The 21,427-nt window shown below is 41.6% G+C and overlaps 1 protein-coding gene across 1 annotated transcript in view; it reads right to left on the bottom strand.

Moving 5' to 3' along the window:
- The window catches only part of LOC138285590 (potassium voltage-gated channel subfamily H member 8-like), a 1,338,351-nt gene that overhangs the window by 542,231 nt on the left and 774,693 nt on the right, over positions 1–21,427 (bottom strand). Inside the window, exon 4 of the mRNA XM_069225730.1 lies at positions 4,995–5,128. Within this exon, the coding sequence (XP_069081831.1) occupies positions 4,995–5,128 (134 nt within the window). The remainder of the gene's footprint in view (positions 1–4,994; positions 5,129–21,427) is intronic.

Genomic DNA, 21,427 nt, shown 5'->3' with positions numbered 1-21,427 from the left:
AGGTTAATTGTATGTCCATTTATATCAGGTGGATATTTTGAAGATGTACCATGCATCAGGCCCTTGTCGACCAAAGCTGGACACCCCAACAGATTGTTCCATTTCCTTTCCCATCGCCTAGAATGAGGATTAGACTTTCAGTTTTCAAAAGAAAGCACTGCATCCCTGCGGCTTAACTGAGTACCTTAAATGTACTTCTTAAAAGTTCCTAGGCCCGTTTTGCATTTTTATTGAAAACACTTCTTGGCTGTTCCTTGACATCATGCGATATTTGGCCAACTGTTTTTTGTCACTTTAAAAAGGAGCACCTTAGCAGAGTTGCAAAACATATAAAAGTCTAAGGAGAGAGACGAAAACATTTTTTATATGGATTCCCAGATGTTATAATTTCCTGGCAAACCTGGATGGTTTAAGACCTATAACAAACAGGTTTCTTGTACCTTTGTGCCTTAAAGACCCCCACACTGTGTTGGAACTGTGTTTTAATACTCTCTAGTAGGCACAATATTGCTATTAATATTTATTTATAGAGTTTTGAAAAGTGATATATGACTACTCCCAGTTATTTCAAAGTGTAGAATGAAATACATACTATTAAGTAGACGAATAGGACATAATGCATGTAGGACACAGTCAAAGACCTGTGCATGTGGATATAAAATAGATTTGCACTATAATGTAGACCGCAGTTTGCTTTAAGGGTGTTACAAGAGGCTAATGAGAATTTACCAGAAGGTTTACCGGGTAAAAAACGCATCTTTAACGAGGACTGCGGGAAGATTCAAGTAGAATGGAGACTGGTCTCGATAGTATGGATAAGCTGACTGCAAAGGCATGCTGGGGTCATATTATGTCTCTTCTTTCCCTCAGTTTGCACCCTATCGACTTCAGAAATAATAATTCTATAATAATTCTATATTCACTTTCTAACTCAGCGATTCATGGGAACAGTTATGATTTATCTATCTCTGCCACTTCCTAGTCGGTCTTCAATTTCAACCACAAGGGTGGATCTCCCTTCTGTTTAAATATTTCATGCAATCATTGTGTAGCTCAGTATTGCACGTGACGCCAGTGGTGAATAACTTTTAGTTTAGAGTGTGTTGCTATCAGCGTCACCTCACTAACGGCATAGGGGTTCCGTTAGGCATAGGGGTTGTGAAAATTGAAACTGCTACTTAAAGAGCGTGTGTACCAAAAGTGAGCGTGTGTACCAAAAGTGATCGAACACATTTAACAGGAGTGTCAGGATAGCAGAGGTTCTACTGGTGTATTTTGAACAGCATTTCACAACTACACAAAAAAATATAGGGCCTGATTTAGAAAAGTGGTGCTGCACCCAATGCAGCGCCACTTTTATGGCGCCCCTTAGCTCCCTCTTCCGCCACCATGTGTGCGCCGTATTCAATATACAGTGCACCATGGCACAGGGTAGTGGCAATAGCATCGTAAATTTTGACAAATATTCTGTAGATTCCACTGCGCCATTTTTGCGGTCCTACAAATGGGGAAATGCCCCCTTGCATACATTATGCCTGGTGCAGTCATAATGTGGTGCAAGGGATTACAAAGTGGTGTAATACATGCATTGCACCACTTTGTAAATATATGGTGCAGCAATTTTGGCCTCATTAGCGTGAATAAATAACGTTAATGTGGTCCAAGGAGGTGCTAGGGGGTCTTAAATCTAGCCCATAGTGTGGCAGGACAATGTATTCTACCTCTGTCCTTTGTACCTCGTAACAGCAGATGCAGAAGTTTTACCCTATCACTGATGTGATAAGAACACCTACATGTGGCTTCACCATTTCACTCATAATGCACACATTGCATGGCACTTTAAATATGTGCTAATATGTATATTCGAAAGTAGATGGCTCTGTATGCCAATAATGCCTTAATAAAGCATTGGACTTGTCTGGTAGTACCAAAATTATGTTTTTGAAACTATGCTAATTTTAAATGAAATTAAGGCATAGTAAAAATTAAGAAATTATAAATAAAACCAATTTACTCTTGTATGTGTCTTGGTTTAATTGAAACCTACTTTCATATTTTTGTTGCATGTTTAACATGCTTCTGGAACATTTGAAAATACTTGTCAAATTTCGTTGTGTGACAAATATTGTATGTCTATCTGGGCTAAAAAGGTTGTCTCGCTGTAGCCTCCTTTTACATTCCCTTTACCCTCGGTGGAAGGAAGAAAAAACAGAGCTCCGTGCTCAAACAATTGGCAGCAGTTTATTTGAAGTTGTTGCCTGATCTTTTAGTCTGATTTTAAAACCACAGTAAGAGCTGCTGAAAGAAAAATGCCTCTTTATGGCTATTCTTTGCAACTCCTTCCGGGTTTTGAAGGAGCGCTGTAGTATCTCTCACACCCTTACTCGCAGCGCCCCCTGTGTGAACGGGGGGAATGTGTGTGGTAAATGTTTGTGCTCCTGTGTAATTCAGATTAAGGATGCTGACGCTTACAAACTTGATCAGCCAGAGCTCTCTTTTGTGGGAGCTCCTCATGGGAGCTTGGTGTTTAGGAACACATTCTGATCCCTCTCCCGCATCCGTTACAAGGGGAAGGATGAGATGACCAACCAGAGTAGAATCAAAGGTCACCCTACGCACAGCCCCAGGCTTATTGTTAGGGCATTTAATAAACATTAAAGCCTTTTTTACCAGGCACCCTTCACCCACAGGGGCGCCAGGATAGTAGCTCCAGAGAAAGCCTAGGTGTGTTTTTATGGCCAGAGAGGCCTTACTAGGCTCTATATAAGAAGCATTCCCTTAGATTTGACATACATTTCAACAACACAAGATTTGAAGGCTCTTTCTTGCACTTATCATCTGAGGTATCTTTAAACAGTTTTTGGGCACCCCATAAAGGACCCAGGGATCTTTTTGTGGTCAGTATTGTACAGGCAGCATTAGAGCCTATACTCTATTATATCATTAGACCAGGGTTTGGGTCTGTCCATTACTCTTAAATAATTGGCTTTTTTATGTACAACCCGACGATGAAGGATGCCACCTGGTCTTGGCGAGGGGGCATATCTTTTTTGAGGAATCTCTCCCTTAGTAAATATTAATTCTACCATGGCAGGGATAATTGACCAATGTGTTATGAAAAGGAACAGAAGCAGTCACATAAACTCTGTCTCTAGGAGCACACACTGTAGCTCCTGGAAAGGTTTAAAGCCTGCCAGTCCTTTATGTGGTGAAAGCATTCATTAGTGAGGAGGTGCTGGGTTTAGTGCTATAAAAACCCTCTTGCTCCCTCTGTTTTGTTTGTGCTGGATGGCTTTCTTGTCCACTTCAGTTTTCTGCTTCAGATTCAACTGATTTTCACCCTATTCATGTTATTGTTACAACCATAGTGCATTTAGGATTCACCATGTTTTTCAATGGATTGATGGTTTCTTCGATGATGTCAGGGAACTATTTTTCTTTGTGCATGTTTCTGTTGATTTGAGCTTTTGCGCTTGATGGAAGCACTCAATGAGAGTGCAGTATCTGCTCCTTCCTCTTTCTATCTGTCCCTCTGTTTCCCTCCATCCCAGCCCCACCTGCCCAATCATCACATCTACCTCCATGCGCTGCGGCCCGACTGCTCTCCCCTCTTCCTCTGTTCCCTCCTGCTGTACTGACAGAGAACACTGCCGCGGCTCAGTGTCTCTCCTTTGTCCCCCTGCCTCTATCACCCTATGTTTCCTCTGTGGACATCTGAGGCAACCATCCTTCTACTGCTGGCTTTGCCAATAATTGTACAATTGCAGCGCAATCATCGGCAAAGTCGATAGCCATGGATGGCCCTCTGGAAATGTTATTTTGTATACTTCCAAGATAACCTTAATATTGCAATGTGAAGGTCGTCATGGATTGGAAAATTATTATTATTATTTTTTTAATACTTATAGTTAAACCTTTCCAAAGTAGTTGTCAATGTTCTTCCGGTTTCAACACAATGACCATCTCCAACTTGAAAGTATATAAAATTACAATTCCAGGTAGCTGCATTGACGGCGCCTACACCAGCCGCGGACAAGCACTGTAAAAAAAGAGGCTGATTGGCTTTGGTGGTGCTCGCTGAAACTGTACTGCTTACTTTTTAGGCTTTTCATCGAACTATCCCTCGCTTGTGGGTAGCATTTTAATCAACAAATAATTTTTCTTGTAAAAAAAAAAAAAAAAGGAAAAGAACGGTCTTTAACATTCAGCAGAATCTGTGATTTACTGTTGATTCTTTTCTGTTTCTTCCTCATCCAACCTTTAAAGTGTGCATGTCTGGAGGAAACGTCAGTTCTGCATCCTTACCATTCTTATCAGCATTGCAAGCCATGCTAATACAACATCCCATATTATCGATTCTATGCACAGCTTCTTATAATGACACCGGGAAAGGTTAACTGTGATTGGTCAGGGCAATTTGTCTTGTTGATTGGTTTGGGTGCTGTCAAGGCATGTCACAAGTATTTGCGGCCACTACAAAAATATCACGAGGGGCCTACGTGTAAGTTTGAGGCGTCATCTAGTGGTTTAACCCATGTTAGTTGATGTGAATAAACAGGACAGCCTCACTTCAAAAGCTATAGATTGAGCGCGGGATCTTTAAAAAAAAAACACAGATCCCGGGGAATAATGCCCTCTCTGACCACCCCTTCTTACAGTCCTGGTGCGGTCTATGCTCTAACACACCAGATGGTATGAGGGAAGGTCCACCGCATCCTAGGGGAGAACACAGCAGAGGCGAGCCTGCCACAAACACGGATACCCTCTCTGACATAGTATTGCACATTTGAGATAAAGAGTGGAGAGGCCTTTTAGTAATGTGTGGTAAGACAAACATTAATGCACAGCACATCTGAACGAGAGGCACGAGGCAACGCTCTGTTCGGCTCTCACGTGACACCCCGGGCGCCCAACGACGCCTCCCTTGCTGCTACAGGAATGTTTCATCGCTGGCACAGGCGGGAGGTTTGGGTAGCAGCAGGGGCCATACTCACATTGTTTAGCTTGAGCTTGCTTTTGTCCTGCTTCTGCAGGTGCCCGGACAGGTGGTAGAGCACTGCACGGCTCCTCCGGCGGTTGGCGTTGAATCCCTGCGGCCTGGTGTCCGTGTAAATTTCAAGGTCATCGGCTGCGAAGAAAAAGATGCAAAGAGTCATTCCCAGTCAGTGTTTGTAATCAGGAGCAGCTCTGAAAACTCTTTAGGAACAAACATAATTTTGTGCTTGGAGTGTCTCTGCTCACGTTCGAGCACGACTGGCGCTGCATTGTATTTGTTTCATTTTCTTAAGAGATACAGTAGAAAATATACTTTCCTGGTTATCACCCATCCAGCACACCTTGCCACTACACACCCTTACAGCTCCGACTTTTATGTCCTAGACGCCTACACCTGAGAGTTCTTCCTCGAATACACCTCTGAACACAACTGCAGAATGCAATGTTATCACTGCGGGCTGATGGTCAGTTGCTGGCATGAAGTGTGTACAACATTATGTGCCTTTAAGCTGCACTGGAACACAGTCGAATACACACTGCTAAAGATCTAACCCTTAGAAGACGCAAGCTTCCTCAGTGGTGTGTCATGACATGCTGTTTATATACTGCTGGAAAGGCGATTTACACAATGTGTACTTGTGCAATAAAGTACAATGACAGGTTGTATTACAGACTGCTGTGTCTAGAGCCATGTTGAAGTTCACTCAGGATTGCTGGATTCATTTTCATTTCCAGCGTGTAGCTGGGACACAGTGTTCCATTTTAATGCACATTTTCACTTATAAATAGCTTAAACGCGGAGGGATATTGTCATTCTCCATCGCAATGGACTCTTTAATGCAAATTGCCACAGACTGACTCACTTTTAATTCATGGATACAGAGGTGTTAATCCCCTTTCACAACATAAAATGGTCTTCTTAAAAGACAAACCTGGGGTACCGTGGCTCTCAATGCTAATTGGTACACTCTATGGGGCATATTTAAGAGCCCCTAGCGAAATTCCTACGTCACATTAGCGTCATTTTTTTAAACACTAATATGGCATTAGAAGGCCAAAAACGTTGCACCATGTTGACAAAGTGGTGCAATGCATGCATTGCACCACTTTGTAACCCTTTGTGCTACATTATGCCTCCGCTCCCCCGTTAGGGAGTCAAAAAAAAAGGCGCACGGAAATCTAAAAGATTTCCTTGCACCATTTTTTTCTGCACTTTTAAGGCCTGCTCAGAGCAGGCGTTAAAAGGAGGCTTCAATTGGTTACAATGGGCTTCTATGTGCTTTGCATGGTTTGCGTCAGAATGTTTGACGCTAATCCTCCAAAGCGCCAGACTAGCATCAAAAATTCTAATGCTACTCCCCTAACTACTGCCATGGTGTGCTGTACTCAAATACAGCACAAACATGGTGGCATTAAGGGGAGCAGAGGGGCACAAGAAATGTGGCGCTGAACTGTGTGCAGAGCCATTATTCTTAAATATGACCCTATGAGCCTTCGTACTTCAGACATAGATGTGCTATCCCAACCTCCACTAGTGATTGGTTCATATAAATGTGTGACATGACTAGGGCGATCTCTGACTTCTGGTTGGTGTTGGCTGCTCTCGTTTAGAAAAAACCTCCCTACTAGTTTGGCACATCCAGACAACTAGTTGACTGTGCCTCCATGACGTGGATAAAGCTTACTTTGCTGGCAAGGTGATAAAGCAGTCCCACGCTCTCTCAGTCTTTGAAGCTAAGAAGACATAGACAAAAAGCATGAGGGTATGGCACATTACTTGCCGAAAAATATTTTTGTGACTGTAGTCTCTTTCCAGTGCGCCTTCCCCAACCCCACGAAACCTGAAACCGATTGGAAAGTGACTTTAGGAAATAATTTAATGTCATCATTTCCAGCAGTACTTATATTACAAGAATACACTCCTCTGCAGCTCCAGAAAATTAGATATTCCCATTAGAAATATTTTATGTTGTGTTTGTGTAATTTTAGAAATTATCTCATGCCGAGACTAGAGTCACTGCTGCAGTAATACAATTGTATATACTGTGCCAGGAGCAGTAATGACCATCAAGAATATTGTCACTGTAAAAGAAAGAATTTTACAAGGTGGTCTATTGTGCTCGACAAGTACTACCTTTACAATGGATTTTTGCCAGCTAGTAAAAATAGTGTGACCTCGTGCTGAACTTCAATGGACTAATACACTTCAGTAATGTACCATGGGGACATGGCTCTCAGGGTGTGGATCAAGACTGAAAACATTCAGGCCCTCAAGACCGCCACACTTGCGATGGCGGTCGGACCGCCCTATTATGACTGTGGCAGATGGGCCGCAGTCCGACCGCCAGGCTGCCGCCTATCAACAGTCTGGCGGTGTCGGCAGTCGCAATCCGCCAGGGCAGCGCTGCTCTGGGAATTACGAGTTCCTTTTCCACCAGCCTTTGTATGTCTGTGAGACCACCATGTAAAGGCTGGGGGCCCCTGCACTGCCCATGCACTCCCCATGGACTGCCCCGTCCCACTTTTCACTGCCCGAATTACGGGCAGTGAAATGTGCAATGGGTGCTGTTGCACCAGATGCACCACAACATTGCCAATGTTGTGGTGAGTTGACGCTGTTTTCGCCTGCTCACCCAGCGGAAAACTCCTCACAGCACGGCCAGCATACCGCCAGCACTGTTTAAAAAAGACCGCCGAAGCCGCAATGAGGGCTTCAGTATGGTGCCAGAGGCTGGTTACAGCCAAGCCAAGTGTTGTGGCATAGGCCATCTCATGCTCCCTAACTAGGGTTGCCACATAAACCCATGTTGGAAGGGCACCAAGTCATTATTATCAGGTGTGCTGATCTATTAACTGCTAGTAAAGCTAACAAAGTACAGTGCACAGATTTATTACATGGAAACCAGGGCTGGACCTATACTGTTGTGCTTACTTTGAAGCAATCTGGCAACCCTATCCCTAACACTGTAAATTATGGGTAAATATGGGCAAAGTGGTACTTAGTCTGCGAAGAAGTACCCTCGCTACATTGCCCCCACTGTACCCCACCTAAGGCTGGCACCAGCAAATGTCAGGTTGAGAATATATTGTGAAGACCCACATAGTGCAACGGTGAGCTGAAACCAGCATGCCACTTACTATCCCACATAGGGTGGCTATGGAGTTGTGATACATATATGCAAATTGGCTCATGTAACTGTGTGTACGGTATTGTCAATTTTTGAGACTGTGCTATTTATCTATTTTAATGGAATTTAATGGAATTAATAACTTAAGATCACCTATTATTTGGTGTGTCTTATCCATACAGAGTATGAATTTGAAAGTATTCCTGTACCGTACCATCGCCAAATATTAACAGCGGCGTTAATTTGTTTTTAGTTTTTTCAGCATCTTACTGTGTAACGTTTCCTGTAAACTAAATTTCTGTCAAAATATTTATAACGCCGAGCTGAGGTGGTCTATATACACAAGTAAAGGAACAGAAGCCAACTAACCAGCAGCTGAGTACTAACTAATGGTACACTAGTAGTGAGTTAATGCACTTGTACTGCACACAACCCCAACAGTTAAAAGTCAAAGTTAGGTCATAAAGTAATATAGCATACAGTACACTAACATGGAGTGGAATATTTGAGTTCAAAGAAGAAAAAAAAACTATTATATTTAGAACATGACACTAAATCGAGGGGTTAGCCCAGTTCATTTCTTCTACGCTATACACCCCAACTAGCAATTTTGTGGGGAGGAAATGATTCTTGACAAGCGTTATAACATGCATGGTTTTGCACGTTTGAACCTTTGAATTCGTCATCGTTGATTTGCTGGTGTTTATGGGACGTTTGCAGGCCTACACTAGTATATATGGAAGTTGGGCTTCAGTGCATATTTACTATATGCATGGTACTCTAAACAACTTTAATTACCTAAGACGGAAGATAAACAGCATTGTAGACCAATTATACATTGCACTTCGCTGTCAGGCCACAGAATGCAGTCAGTCAAAGATCTTTATTTGGCTAATCTTAAGCCATAAAAACACAGAATAGAACAACACACCATAAAACAACATAAATACAGTACTAAAACATGATTAAACAAGCATTGGCATACCATTAGGTCTCGCCTTTGGGACCCTCTAAGTATCTAGCCATGCAGCACATTATCCTGGGTGCCGGCAACATCTACTGTTACTTCATATCCCACTGATAAACGGCCACAGACAAACAAGGATGGGCTTGCATGCTATTGAATGAAAATAGAATTAAGACTCTTCAAAATTCAGAAAAGTGTATTTCTTTAACAAAGAAGCTTTGACACTAATAGGCACAGAGATGCGCACTGATATGAATTGTTCGTCACTGTCATATTCACAGAAGAAGCAAGGTATATCATAATACACTGGAAAGTGGTCAACTAGAGGAAAAATCGAGGTACGACAACATGAAATGAAATGTAATAAAACTTTTATATAGACCAGCTTTTTTGATCAGTGTGTTTTTGGCCTTTAAGAAACTATGTCGTTGTTAAATATGTTTAATCTCCCAATTATTATGGTACCACGACTTTCAGTCTGGTGTGTGCACTAAGGATATTCCAGGTGGTATGCAGCCAAATGGATTTGAGAAAAGTAAGCATGAAATTGTATTCAAAGCATCACTAAATGGGATTTAAAAGCCATCTGTCAGTTTCTCGATGGTACAAAGTGTTGTATGCATGTTTGGATGGATAACAAATCATCATAGTCATAAGAACAAGATGCATTAAACTGAAATGTCCCGATTTAACCCTTGCAGTATCGAAAATGATAAAATAAATGTGCTCATATGTGTATTGGTATAGCACCAATATGATAAATGATTGGAAAATAAACACACTGGCTTAAACAGGTGTGAATGAAAAGTGATTGTGCGAACATGAGCTAGTATTGCACGAAATCTATTTCAAACTTGAAAGGTATGCATCTGTTATTGTGTAATAATATTTCTGAAAGTTAGACATCATTGAATTTCCATCTAAGATAAATGTGAATTACTTAGATACCTTAGATACCCGGACTTCAACTTGCAACTTGGCTACAGTGCTTTTAATAACAACATAGAAAATGTGATTGAAATGCACCATTGATGCTTCTAGGAACCAATGGTTAATTACCACTTGGGTTCAGATTAGTAAATCATTCCTCAGTATGAAAAATAGAAGCGATTAGCAGTGATAGTCACCAAAATGTGATTCTCACCTTCTGTATGCGGTGATAAAGCTTGCAAAAGCTCCGTCAGTTTCCTCTATGGCTGCCATATTGGAGTGCCATAGGTACTCTGGGAGCAGGGCCCATGGAAAAGGGACTGTTCTGGAAACTAGTGTGGAAAAGTGAAAACTGTCACCATAGTGGAGTTAAAGAAAAACTAACCCCAGATTGAGGCCAAGTGTGGAAATGTGAAAAAATTGTCACCATATTGCAGTTTGAGAACAATGCAGCCCAACGCTGGAAAACTATACTTACCTCTTTCAGTGACGCCACTGCGACCTACACCAGCTAGAACTCCCTCTAACTAAACTAAGATAATTAAAAAAAAAAAACAGAGTCAATGAGCAGTGTGTGCTGCCGAGCACTGCTCACCTCCTTCATCACGTTGTGATTAATGCGGGACAAGAACTTCTGTGCATTTGGTCTCGAGGGCTGTTACAGAGCAGGCTCTCCTTGCACAGGAGTACAAATTACCCCCAAAACAAGATAAACAACGGGAAGGGGGGTGGGGACAGGGAATTTACAACACGGGCAGTATGAGGAGGGAAGTGAGGGGCCAAAGGCAACAAGGACAATGGGCAAATGAAAAGCAGGACGCGGGGTGGCAGTCAGATATATGGAGCAGAACATGAGCAGGAAATTGACAAACAAGCAGAGGCAAAAGAAAAAAAAAAAAGTAGTGCGCCAACATTAACCTATATGGCCGATCATGCAATGATCCATGTAAAAGAGTCAGTCTCCACGGCGGAAACAAAACAGCGAAAAGGCGGGGCAAACGTAAAGCATTTACCAATGAAACCAAAGGAATTTTGAAAGGAAGGCCAAGGAACAAATGAAAGTGATGGGCATAGTGGAGGCCCACAGAAGTAGATAACATGCACGTGCGCGCGCTGCCTAGGCTCAACCTAAAAACTGACTGATCCCAATTCATATAGTCGCAAATGTTCATATAAAAGATACATTCATCTGATAGAACAGTATAGATTTCTAGTCCTAATTGCACAATGAACAAAGTTTAACAATGCTACACAGAGATCCAACTCACACAGTTTTTTGTAAATATAGCAATGCTTCTCCATGAGATCTAATTTTGGATGAGCAAATTAGTGTCAGGAAGCAACTCTGGGTTGAGAATATAAATGACAAAATAGAGTAAAGTGCATGGTGCTTTTTCTTGAAGAATCATCATAAGGGGAGTTTGGCAAAGTTTTATACCAATCAACATCCTTAGGAAAGGCCATTAATAAATAAAGAAGATTAAAATGAAACCTGGTAAGCAAAAACATGCTTTTTGCATCAAAGATTGAAATCAAATAAAATTCACAATCCAGAGTTGTTTTGATAGAATTATAGTTGGCACTGCTACTTAGCTTGTCAAAGTTTGCCTGGTGGAGGCTACACTGTCTTTCCCTGAATGCTTCTTTCATGTCATAGTTGGTTTTGTATCTCTCGCGTTGGAATATAAACCTGCAAAACCCAGGTCCTTAAACCGCCTTTTAACATAATTGCCCCAGGGGATCATTCAAGCATGATCTAGGGACAGACGATTTTCCAGAACATTTTCCAGAACATCTTTTGACAGTTAAGCCCCTTTTTACCTCAAATTCTGACCCAGAGTACCAAAGGAGCAAACTTAATCCTGTCCTCCAGGGGATAAAAACTCACCTCGGAGTGGCACATAAAAGAGGGAATGGCTTCTGGAGTAGCAAGAAGTCTAGTCTTCTCAGACACTTGTTTTCACCCTTTTCTAGAGGGCAAGCTCCTTGTACAGACACAACCCTGCTCCATACGAATCTACAGAAGTGCACTTACTTTTGTAAGCACTAATCACCTCCCGCACTGGTGTTTGTCCTAGCTAGCATGCAACGGTGAAAATCGCCTCCAAGGCTCTGTGGGACTGGAAGACTCTATTGGAAAATAGACTACACCAAGTTACATTTTGGTCAAGTGGGATGCCTAATTAATTAGGTCTTGGCCTTTTGAATTTCCAAACCACCCAGAAGGAATGCTCGAGTTTTAACATGTTTCGGACTAATACTCAGAGAAAAATTTACTGAGTTTGGTTTGTATGTCAAGCCCCCCATAAAACTATAAAAGGAGTTAAAATACATTGTAAACCATTGGCTATTCTTGTAATGAGAACCACATAATCAGTGTACAATAAAATGGGCAGGACCCTTGACTTAGCTTTGGGGAGATCTTTCCCTGCTTTGCACAGGCTTGGTTCAAGGTCATTGATGTAAATGAGAAAAAATAAGGGGACCATCATGCACCCTGTCTGACTCTCATAGAGGATTTTATTTTAGGGGAGAGTTCACGCTCCAAACCAAACCTGACCCTAATCAAGCAATCTCAGAGCATCCTTTGCAACAAATCAATTATGGCTGGGTCAATTCCCATCCTTGCCATTATTCCCCAGAGATTAGATCTATAAACTGTCAAAGGAGAGAACCTCTCCTAGCCTTGACATACTTGCCAGTTATTAACTGGAGATTCAAGCATTGCTTGACTACCCCTAGTCTGAGTCAAAACCTGTACTGAACACTGGATAAGAATGCAATTTCCTCCAGCCAATCCTCCAGTTTGCTTGCTAAAATTCTGCCAGTGGTCTTAAGGAAGCTGTCTAAGAGGGAAGTAGGTTGGTAGCAGCGGGGATCATGGTGATACCCTTTCTTAAAGATGGGGACCACTACCCATTCCCTTCCACATGTGTATAAGACTCCCCTAATGGAAGCTTTAAAAAAATCTTTCAGAATCAGGGACCACAGCACACTGTCGTCTTTGAAGAGATGTAGGAGGACACCATCAGGCACTTCCCTGCCGCGCTCTACCTAAGGGCAAATATTACATCCTTGACTTCAATAGAGTCAGAAACATTGGAATACAGCTCTGGGTTACCATAAAATATTTCTTCACCCTCTTGAGTAGGTGCTCTAATATCAGGATTGAATACACCAGTTGTGGGCAACCTATGCCTCCACTGGAGTAACAGTGTCTAGGGAGAGTTTTTCATACCCTGAAAAGAATGGTTGATTAACAACCCTCCAGAAAAGTGCTGAGTCATTCAAAATGGAAGCCTTTGACAGCTCCTCCCAAGCTTTTTCCCTCAAGAAAGATTTCCTGGCCTCCAGGGTAGATTTGTAGCTTCTTCTGACATTCACTATATCACTTTTTGAGGACAGTCTAGTAGAAAGAGCCAGTTTTAGTTTCTTCTGAGCCATTGTGCTAGGCATGATCGAAACCAGCCTATAGATGGGGGATTCTTTGAAACTTTGGACTGCCTCAACCCCTGATCAACTGCAAAACATACATTGCTAAAAGCATTAGAGGTGCCTTCTGGTATCCCCTTCTCCCAGGTATGTACTGAGAATGCGTTCCTATTCCCCCTTCCCATTTCATCCAGACACCCCTATTTCATGAGTAGGAAGGGGCCAGGTTCTCCTGCTGCCCCTTTCCCCCATCAGTGTGAGGTACAATGCTAAAGTAAGTGGGTTGTAGTCAGTAATACATGAAATCGCAACATACTGATCAAGTATAAGCTTGACTAGATCCGGTGGCACTAAAAAGTAACCAATTTCAATACCCTTTTGGGAACCATTAATGGTAGTGAGAGGAGGATTCCCGGGGGCATTAAAATCTTTGGCAAAATCCAAGGATCAGCGATCAGCCATTTATTCAAGGCCTCCCCAAAAGGTGTATGCTAGAAATGGATATGCTCCTCCCCCAGATGGAACAGCTGGGCTACATACTGATTGAAGCTATTTTCTTAAAAATATTTCTTTATTAATAGTTTCAAGAAAAAATACAGACTGGATCTTGTAGAACAGTGTTCACATGTGCTTGTAGAAGTAAGACACAAAGAAGGCTGTTATTCACCACTTAGCCGGTGTTTGTAATCTTCAACTCATCTGACAATAAGTCAGAAACTCTTCCTCCCACCTTCCCGTTCCATTCCCATTAGCTTCCACAGATGCAACCAAACATTCCATCGTGGTGAGCCTATCCATGTTCTGGTGTGTGCACGTGTTTGGACCAAAGGTCAGAGGCCTCCCTATCCCCAAATTGCTCCCCCTTTCACCCTTGCACCACAGTATCAGTCTGGGGATTAGAATCTGATGACTCTAGCAGGGTCTGTGTCACTGTAGCCTAGGCCATCAGAACATCTTGTGCTTTCTCATCGCTCCTTGTCTTCTTCAGGTGGGCTTCCTCTGCTCCTGCCCATTCAATAATATCTGTCTCCCAGGCTTTTTGCGTTGGAGGATGTGAACCCATCCAATGTATGGCAATATGCCTCATTGCAACTATGAAACCTAGTATAGCGTAGCATCTACTAAGCCTTCTTTTTGGGTTATCTGGGAGGAGCACCAATAAACATTTATCAAATGTGCAGGGAATATCCCAGCCCATCACTCTTTTTAGCTGGGCTATAACATGGACCCAAAAGGAGACCAGGCTAGAGCAGTGCCATACTGTGTGTAAGAAATCTGCCGCTCCTTCCCCACACTTAGGGCTTATCCCTGTCCTCTGGAGGAGTAAATGGAATGTAGCCTTTTTGGGGTTAAGTATGTCATATGAACTATGTTATATTGTATCTGCTTGAACTTTGCACTTACCGCCACCTTACAACCCCCCTCATGTATTTTAGTTCAGTCCTTCAGGGTAAGGGGTTCTTCAGTGAACTGTTTGCTATGCTTCCTCTATTCGTAATGGCCGAAGTTGCCTATCAGAGTGCAGAGCTCTATATAAATGAGTAATAAACTTACAACCCCCTGCCATGGACAAGAGCGTTACCAGGATCTGTGTGATCTCGGGGTCTCTGGAAATGTGGGCCACAATTGCCGAGCCATTGTTGCTATCCTAGCGTACTGAAGGAATATTTCTTGACCTGAATGAAACACATTCATGGCATCCTAAAGGGAAACAAAGTGTCCTTTGGAGTATAGATTTGACAACATAATACATCCTTCTTCTTGCCATTTGCTAACTGACATAACTCTGGCCATCTATTCAAATGGGTGGATCAGCCATAGGTCGAGGTCAGGGGCATACGGTGCTCGCTTCATAACCTGTCTCACCGCACTCTCCCAAATCCCACCCATCAGGTGAATTAAGTGTGGGAAGTTCTCAGGTTGGCCCCTTTCCCTCGCCTTGAGGGCCCGAGCTGATGGTGGCCATGTGTGCCCATCAATAGGGCTCGTTCCCAGTTAGGTTCCTCATCCAGCCAATGAATGGCATGCTGAAACTGGGCCACATAGTAATATATGATGGAAAACCATCAATGCAGAAAACCTTGATTGCCCATGTCATCTGCAATAGGACACTATCTGTTTTTTTTTTTTTTTTAAAGTTGAGAACCTGTCTGGGTTACTAAGTTTGAAATAGACAACAGCAATGTTCCAAGACATAACTCTCAGCCCTTTCCACCCTGGCCCCCCTCTCTCCAAACAGAGAACTGAGACACCAGGGGGGGCGAGGGGAAGGTGGAAATAAACACCCTTCTTTGGAGGCCCATCCTGCTCCACCTAAGCCAAAGGGTCATTAGATTCACACCCATATTTATGAATGAGTTCACAAAACCGAGCCCCCAAACACTTAGGGGTGGAGATTCAATCCAGCTCTTCCAGAGAAGTGAGTGCTTCAAATGACTTCCTTGCCTCTATGTTGTAGATTGAGCTCACAGCCCCCTGGTGATGTTTGTTTACTTTCTTTTGTCATGCAAGGATAACCTCCGGCCTATAAAAGTAACCTAAAAGGTAATACCTAGATACAGTTTGAGAATTGAGACAGCTTGCTAAAAAGCCTCAAAATCAATCTGGCAGTGAGGGTTGACTTAAAGGTAACTATTACACAGTCCACAGCTACTTCCTTCGTAACAGGACCCAGCCAGGGGGACCTTCTGACCATTATAACCTTCCTTTATTTTTCCGTGCCAAATGATCTTCTCCTTGGTGAGGTTTTAGGGTCGGTACATTCTTCAGAACTATCACGTAAGGGGCTCACTCCAATGGAAGCTGTGGAAATGGGTAGCCTGTGTGGGTGGGGGCCAGGGGTTTTCTCACTTAGCCTATAACTCGTTCAGGACCTCTACCCCTGCATTGTTCTGTAAAATTGGTGCCCTTACTTCCTGAGCCTCCATTCCTTGGGCAGTATGACACCCTGCTCCTAGTTGGAATTAGTGAACTCTGGGGGAGGGGATGGGGGGAGTGGAGGAGAGAGGGGGCTAAAGGCTCAAGCTGACGAGAGAATTAGCTGATCAATAAAAGTGCTGCAGAAGGAGCCCCCTTTGGCATGCCCTCTGGCAGTTGCACAGACAAAACCAATCACAACTTGCTTAATTCACTCTCAATCCTCCCCAAATGAATGAAAATTGTATCAAGTTTATTACTTAGGAGTCCCAGTACTTTGTTACAGATGATATTTCCTTAGTTTAGCCCCTTACTTCCATACTTTCTTCCAGAGAGATGAGTGGAGACGACAAGCCTGACCTCTTAGATATGGCCCCACCATCAGTTCTCTTTCTTGCGTCTGTTTTGCCCCTGAGTTTGGCTTTGTGGCATAGTTAATATGATGGCCTCTCTATTATTACATTCAATAAAGCTTGTGCTGAGGCCCTAGATGAGCAAGCCATTGACCATGCACCCCCAAATTGTGTGCCCATTTGTGGAATCAGATTGGTAGCTAAGCCTATGTTGGCGGATCCTGAATCGCCTGGAAAAGAGGCCAGCTCGATTTCCATTTTAATTACATTCACTGCTCTATGCAAGAACCCATCCAAAGTTGTCCTGGAAGTTCAAGGAGTTCTCGGAGGAGGGGTTGGAGGTTTGATGGGGCCTTGCGGTTCCCCATTGAAGGAGACTTATAGCCTGCAGAAGCATCTTGAGGGACGGCTTCAGATGTCACATGCTTTAATAGCCTTACACTATGTATTGCTTGTACACACAATGTCCTGATGGTGTGCTGAGCATGTGAGGATGTCTGATTCTTTTTTTATATAACAAACTTTATTGTCAGTTGGTCATATTAACATAAATTGCTAAAATATATTGTCAGTTATGGTTTCTTTCCGCCTAACAACCGAAAATCCACATAAAAGAATTTACTTGCCCACCCTCAACTTGGGTGCATGCCAATTCTTGCTGCACATAATGACACGTGTCCCAAAGCAGCAGAAAATCTACGATCTCAACTGCACAAAAACCAAAGGTATATTAACATACTCCCACTATGCCACCCCATATTTTTGCGTGTTTCTGTGGGCAATACTGTATTTGATACCAGGAGCCTCTGTCAGTGCAATAACTCACCTTTCAGTTTGTCAATTAAGGGTGTCAGGTCTTGCTCCTACCTATCACGTTTGTATCTGGTTGAGTATTTATAGGTAGAAACATATTTGTCTGCCCCTGGGAGTGGCGAACTAAGCTGTGAACACCTCCCTACTGCTGTCCCAGTTAATTTCCAATCATGAAAAGAATCCAAAGAGGTCAAGTATTTCAATGAATCTGGGACCCGCCATTCTGAATCGCTTACATATCAGTGCATAACATCCTCACATAGAAATCTGTTGTTTCTCCTTTGAATATTTTTATTGGGTTACCAAAAGCAGCTAACAGTATTACAGACATAAGTCTGTAAAACAAAAAAAGAAAGTAAGAAACAAAGAAAGAAGGGAAGAGGAATAGAAAGGTCTTGATACAGAAGATGAAAAGTCGGAGTTTAAGCATACATGTAGTACAACAAACAGTACTCATCAAGCATTTGTTCCACAGTGCTCACTGATATACGAGGAGAACTTTAGTCCAGATAATCCACGATCCCAATATGTCTTTGAAGAGTTGGGTTTGAGTACACAGTTAATAAATCTTACGTTCGTAGGGCAATCAGTTTTAATATTTGTGAGGCTTCTAGATTTCCATTGCATCAGAATTTAGAACGTTGCCACTGAAAGTTCAGAGACAAACAATCTTTTTTGAGGTTATCGAGGCCCCACTATGTCTTGCATGTCTTGCATGGAACAAGGCAAGTTCCAGTCAGTGGGCAACACCAGGCCACTTGTCACCAATAGGTGGCTCTAAATCGAAATCCAATTGGTCTGTACCATCGGGCAGAGGATGTGCTTTGTGTCTTCGTCAGCGCCAGCAGGTTCGGGACACCATAAGTGTGCTTAATGCAACCTCTATGGTGACCAGTGCTAATAATGAAGGATTAGAAAAACTGAATTTCAAACCCGTCATAGGTGGCTAATAAGTCTGCCCAGTCCTCGTCAGGATGTAGTTTGAGTGCAGGGTTGCCACCTACACTGGTGATAATGGGCTGCCGGTTTAGAGGAGAGCTCTTTAATCAGGACCCCAGAGAGGCCAGAGATCAGTTTCGTGTCATTTCCCACTTCTGAAGGTAACAGCGAAGGATGGAGTTTGAAATGACTGATGTTAATGATTACCTGTGCTTTTTTTCAGACAATGTTTCAGTTGAAAATAGTGCACAAACTGGTTAGGGGCAAATGCAATTCTTCATAGAGGTCCTTAACCAGTTTGAGAGAGCCACTGACGAGGATGTGGGCTATCACTGTGATTCCGCTGTAAGTCCAGAGTGGCCACTACATCAGGCAGCCTGCTGGACAAAAGGAAGCATTATTCTGCAGCGGGGCTGGCAGGTTGAGGAAACCAGTTTGTCTTAAGAGTTTTTGGGCTACATTCGACATCTGTCTAGATCCTTGCAGGATAGGCATCTCATTATCCATTGGTCATAAGTGCTGCAGGTTGGCAATCACATTGTTTAGCAGATCATTCGCTATGGCCTCCCAGTCTGGTGGTTCCATTTCTGTGTTGAAATCCTATGCGAACTGTGATGGATGCCCGGCAGCACGGTATATTTCTATCTTTGGTAGACGAAGAACACCAGAAGTAGTGGCTGTGTAGGGCTTTACATGGCTATTTCAGCTTGACAAGGATATTGCTTAATGAGAGCATCGATGGTTTGGAGCTGTGTTCTTCCTATCTAAATTGGCAGCATTATAAAAACACAATTATAGCAGGGAATCAATCCGGATTTGGTCTCTTAGCTACAATTGATGTTTACTCCAGTTTCCAAAGTCTCTGCGGGTTTGATCAGTAAGCATTGTAAAACTGTCCCTGATTACGGTATGAAAATTATTAATGAGCAGTATCCCTGAGTACTTCATATTAGCAGGCATCCATCAAAAAGCATGAGTGCTAATCGAGTGGGCTGTTGTATGTGGTGTCATGGGTAGAGCTTTAATTTGGGTCCAGTTTACACTGTAATCAGAAAACTGTGAGAAAGACAATATGAGAGATATAAGAGATGTGATTTAGCCATTGCAAGGAAAATGGCACATGAATAAAGCATGATTTAAATGTTTTTTCTCGCTGGGGTATAAATGCCCACTATGTAAGCTGGTGGCATATCACAATTACCAATGGCTCAGGAGCTAGTAAAAAAAACAGAGGTGACAGAGGACACCCTTGCATGGTGCATCTTTGAATGCTGATGATGTCTGAAATTAAATCAACACAGTTCATCACAGCAGTAGGAGAATCATAAAGCCACTTGGTCATAGTCATGGACTTAACGACAATGCCCATCCTGCCCATCATGCAAAAGAGATATCCCCACTCTACCCGGTCAAAGGCTTTTTGACATAAAGGGAGAGGCCTCTTTTTGTCTAAAACATAGCGGGTGCTCCACAATAGGTGCTGTAGGTTCCACATGTGATTGGCAGAGGAACAGTTAGGGATGAATCCTACCTGAGAATTAGGCACCAGTAAAATTGTAAATGTTTTCAACCTTTGAGCCACAACTTCAGCTATGCTTTTGACACCACAGTTTATCAGTTTTTTTGTATTTCTAATATTTAATGTGCAATAAAAATGTAGTTAATAATTTGTAATTTAGTAGTGGGTTGTTGGCTCTGTAGGGGTATATTGAGGGAAATTATTAAGATGATAAAATATTGTTTTTATTTGTAGGCGAATGTTTATATTAATTGACTATTTGGTAATAAATTATAGAATAAATGTCACAGATTAATTTGTATTTGTGCTACGGGTATTTTATAATATTTAACATTTAATTTTATTTTTCTACAGATGAATTAATAATGTAATAGTGGGCTGTTGGGTTTGTAGGGGAATAGGATAGGAAGATATTTAAATTATACATGAGTGTTATTTTAATTCATTTGATGATAATTCAATATTTGATTGGTAATTAATTATGTAAACTGTTATTAATTGTTCTTTTACTAAAGTAAGCATATTTTGTAAAGGTTCATGTATGTTTTTATTTTTCTATCGCTCAACCATATTGGATTGTTATTTTGGTAGAGGAGTAAGGTGGGAAGTTATTTAAATTATTCATTTTTGTTTTTTTTCTAAAGTAAATGTTATGTTAATTAAATATGTAATTAGTAATTAATTTTGTAAATGATTTACCTGATTATTTGTTATGTAAATTATTTGTTGTATTCTAAATAATAGTTAATGCATTGATGTTTGTATTTAACAACTTTGTAAAATGAATTTTCTACTTAAGATTTGTTTTAATTTAATTCACCTTATTTAATAACTTTTAAAAATGATTAATGTTTCATTTATAATTTATTTTAATTCTTGGGGGGTTGGTGGTTGTTTGGCTAATAGAGACGCAAGGGTATTTATTTTAAATGCATTTATTTTGTTTTTTATTGTCAAGTTATTTCTGCATTATTACTTTTTCAATTACATTTAATGCTATTTATTTGTAAAGCACACAGTTATTATTTTGAATATGTTTGAATAATTTTAGGATATGGGGTATTTAAATGTTTTACAAAATGATTAGTAATTGGAATGGTATACGTAACCCTTCCAAAATTCAATACTTTCACTGCTTTTGTTTCTGTTGGAGTGTGGATAGTAAATCTAACCAATTTAAGGTCCAACAAATTCCCAACTGTTGCTTAGTTTGGAGTGGAAATAGTAAAGTTCACCTCTCCAAAGTTTCACACTTTCTCCACTATTGTTTAGTTTGGAGTAAGATATCAAAATACATTAACTGAACACCGGCAAAACTTGCCTGTGAAATGCACAATAAGCTATTAATCCTCAGGATGAATTTTCCATCACTAAATGTTTGTTACAGGCTGAAGTTGTTTTTAAAATTATAATTAAGAAAATGTAGGGCTTACCT

The sequence above is a fragment of the Pleurodeles waltl genome, chromosome 3_1 (assembly GCF_031143425.1).
Source record: "Pleurodeles waltl isolate 20211129_DDA chromosome 3_1, aPleWal1.hap1.20221129, whole genome shotgun sequence".
NCBI classification, from domain to species: domain Eukaryota; kingdom Metazoa; phylum Chordata; class Amphibia; order Caudata; family Salamandridae; genus Pleurodeles; species Pleurodeles waltl.
Note: the sequence above shows the minus strand (reverse complement) of the source record. Positions and strands in the feature narration are given on the sequence as shown.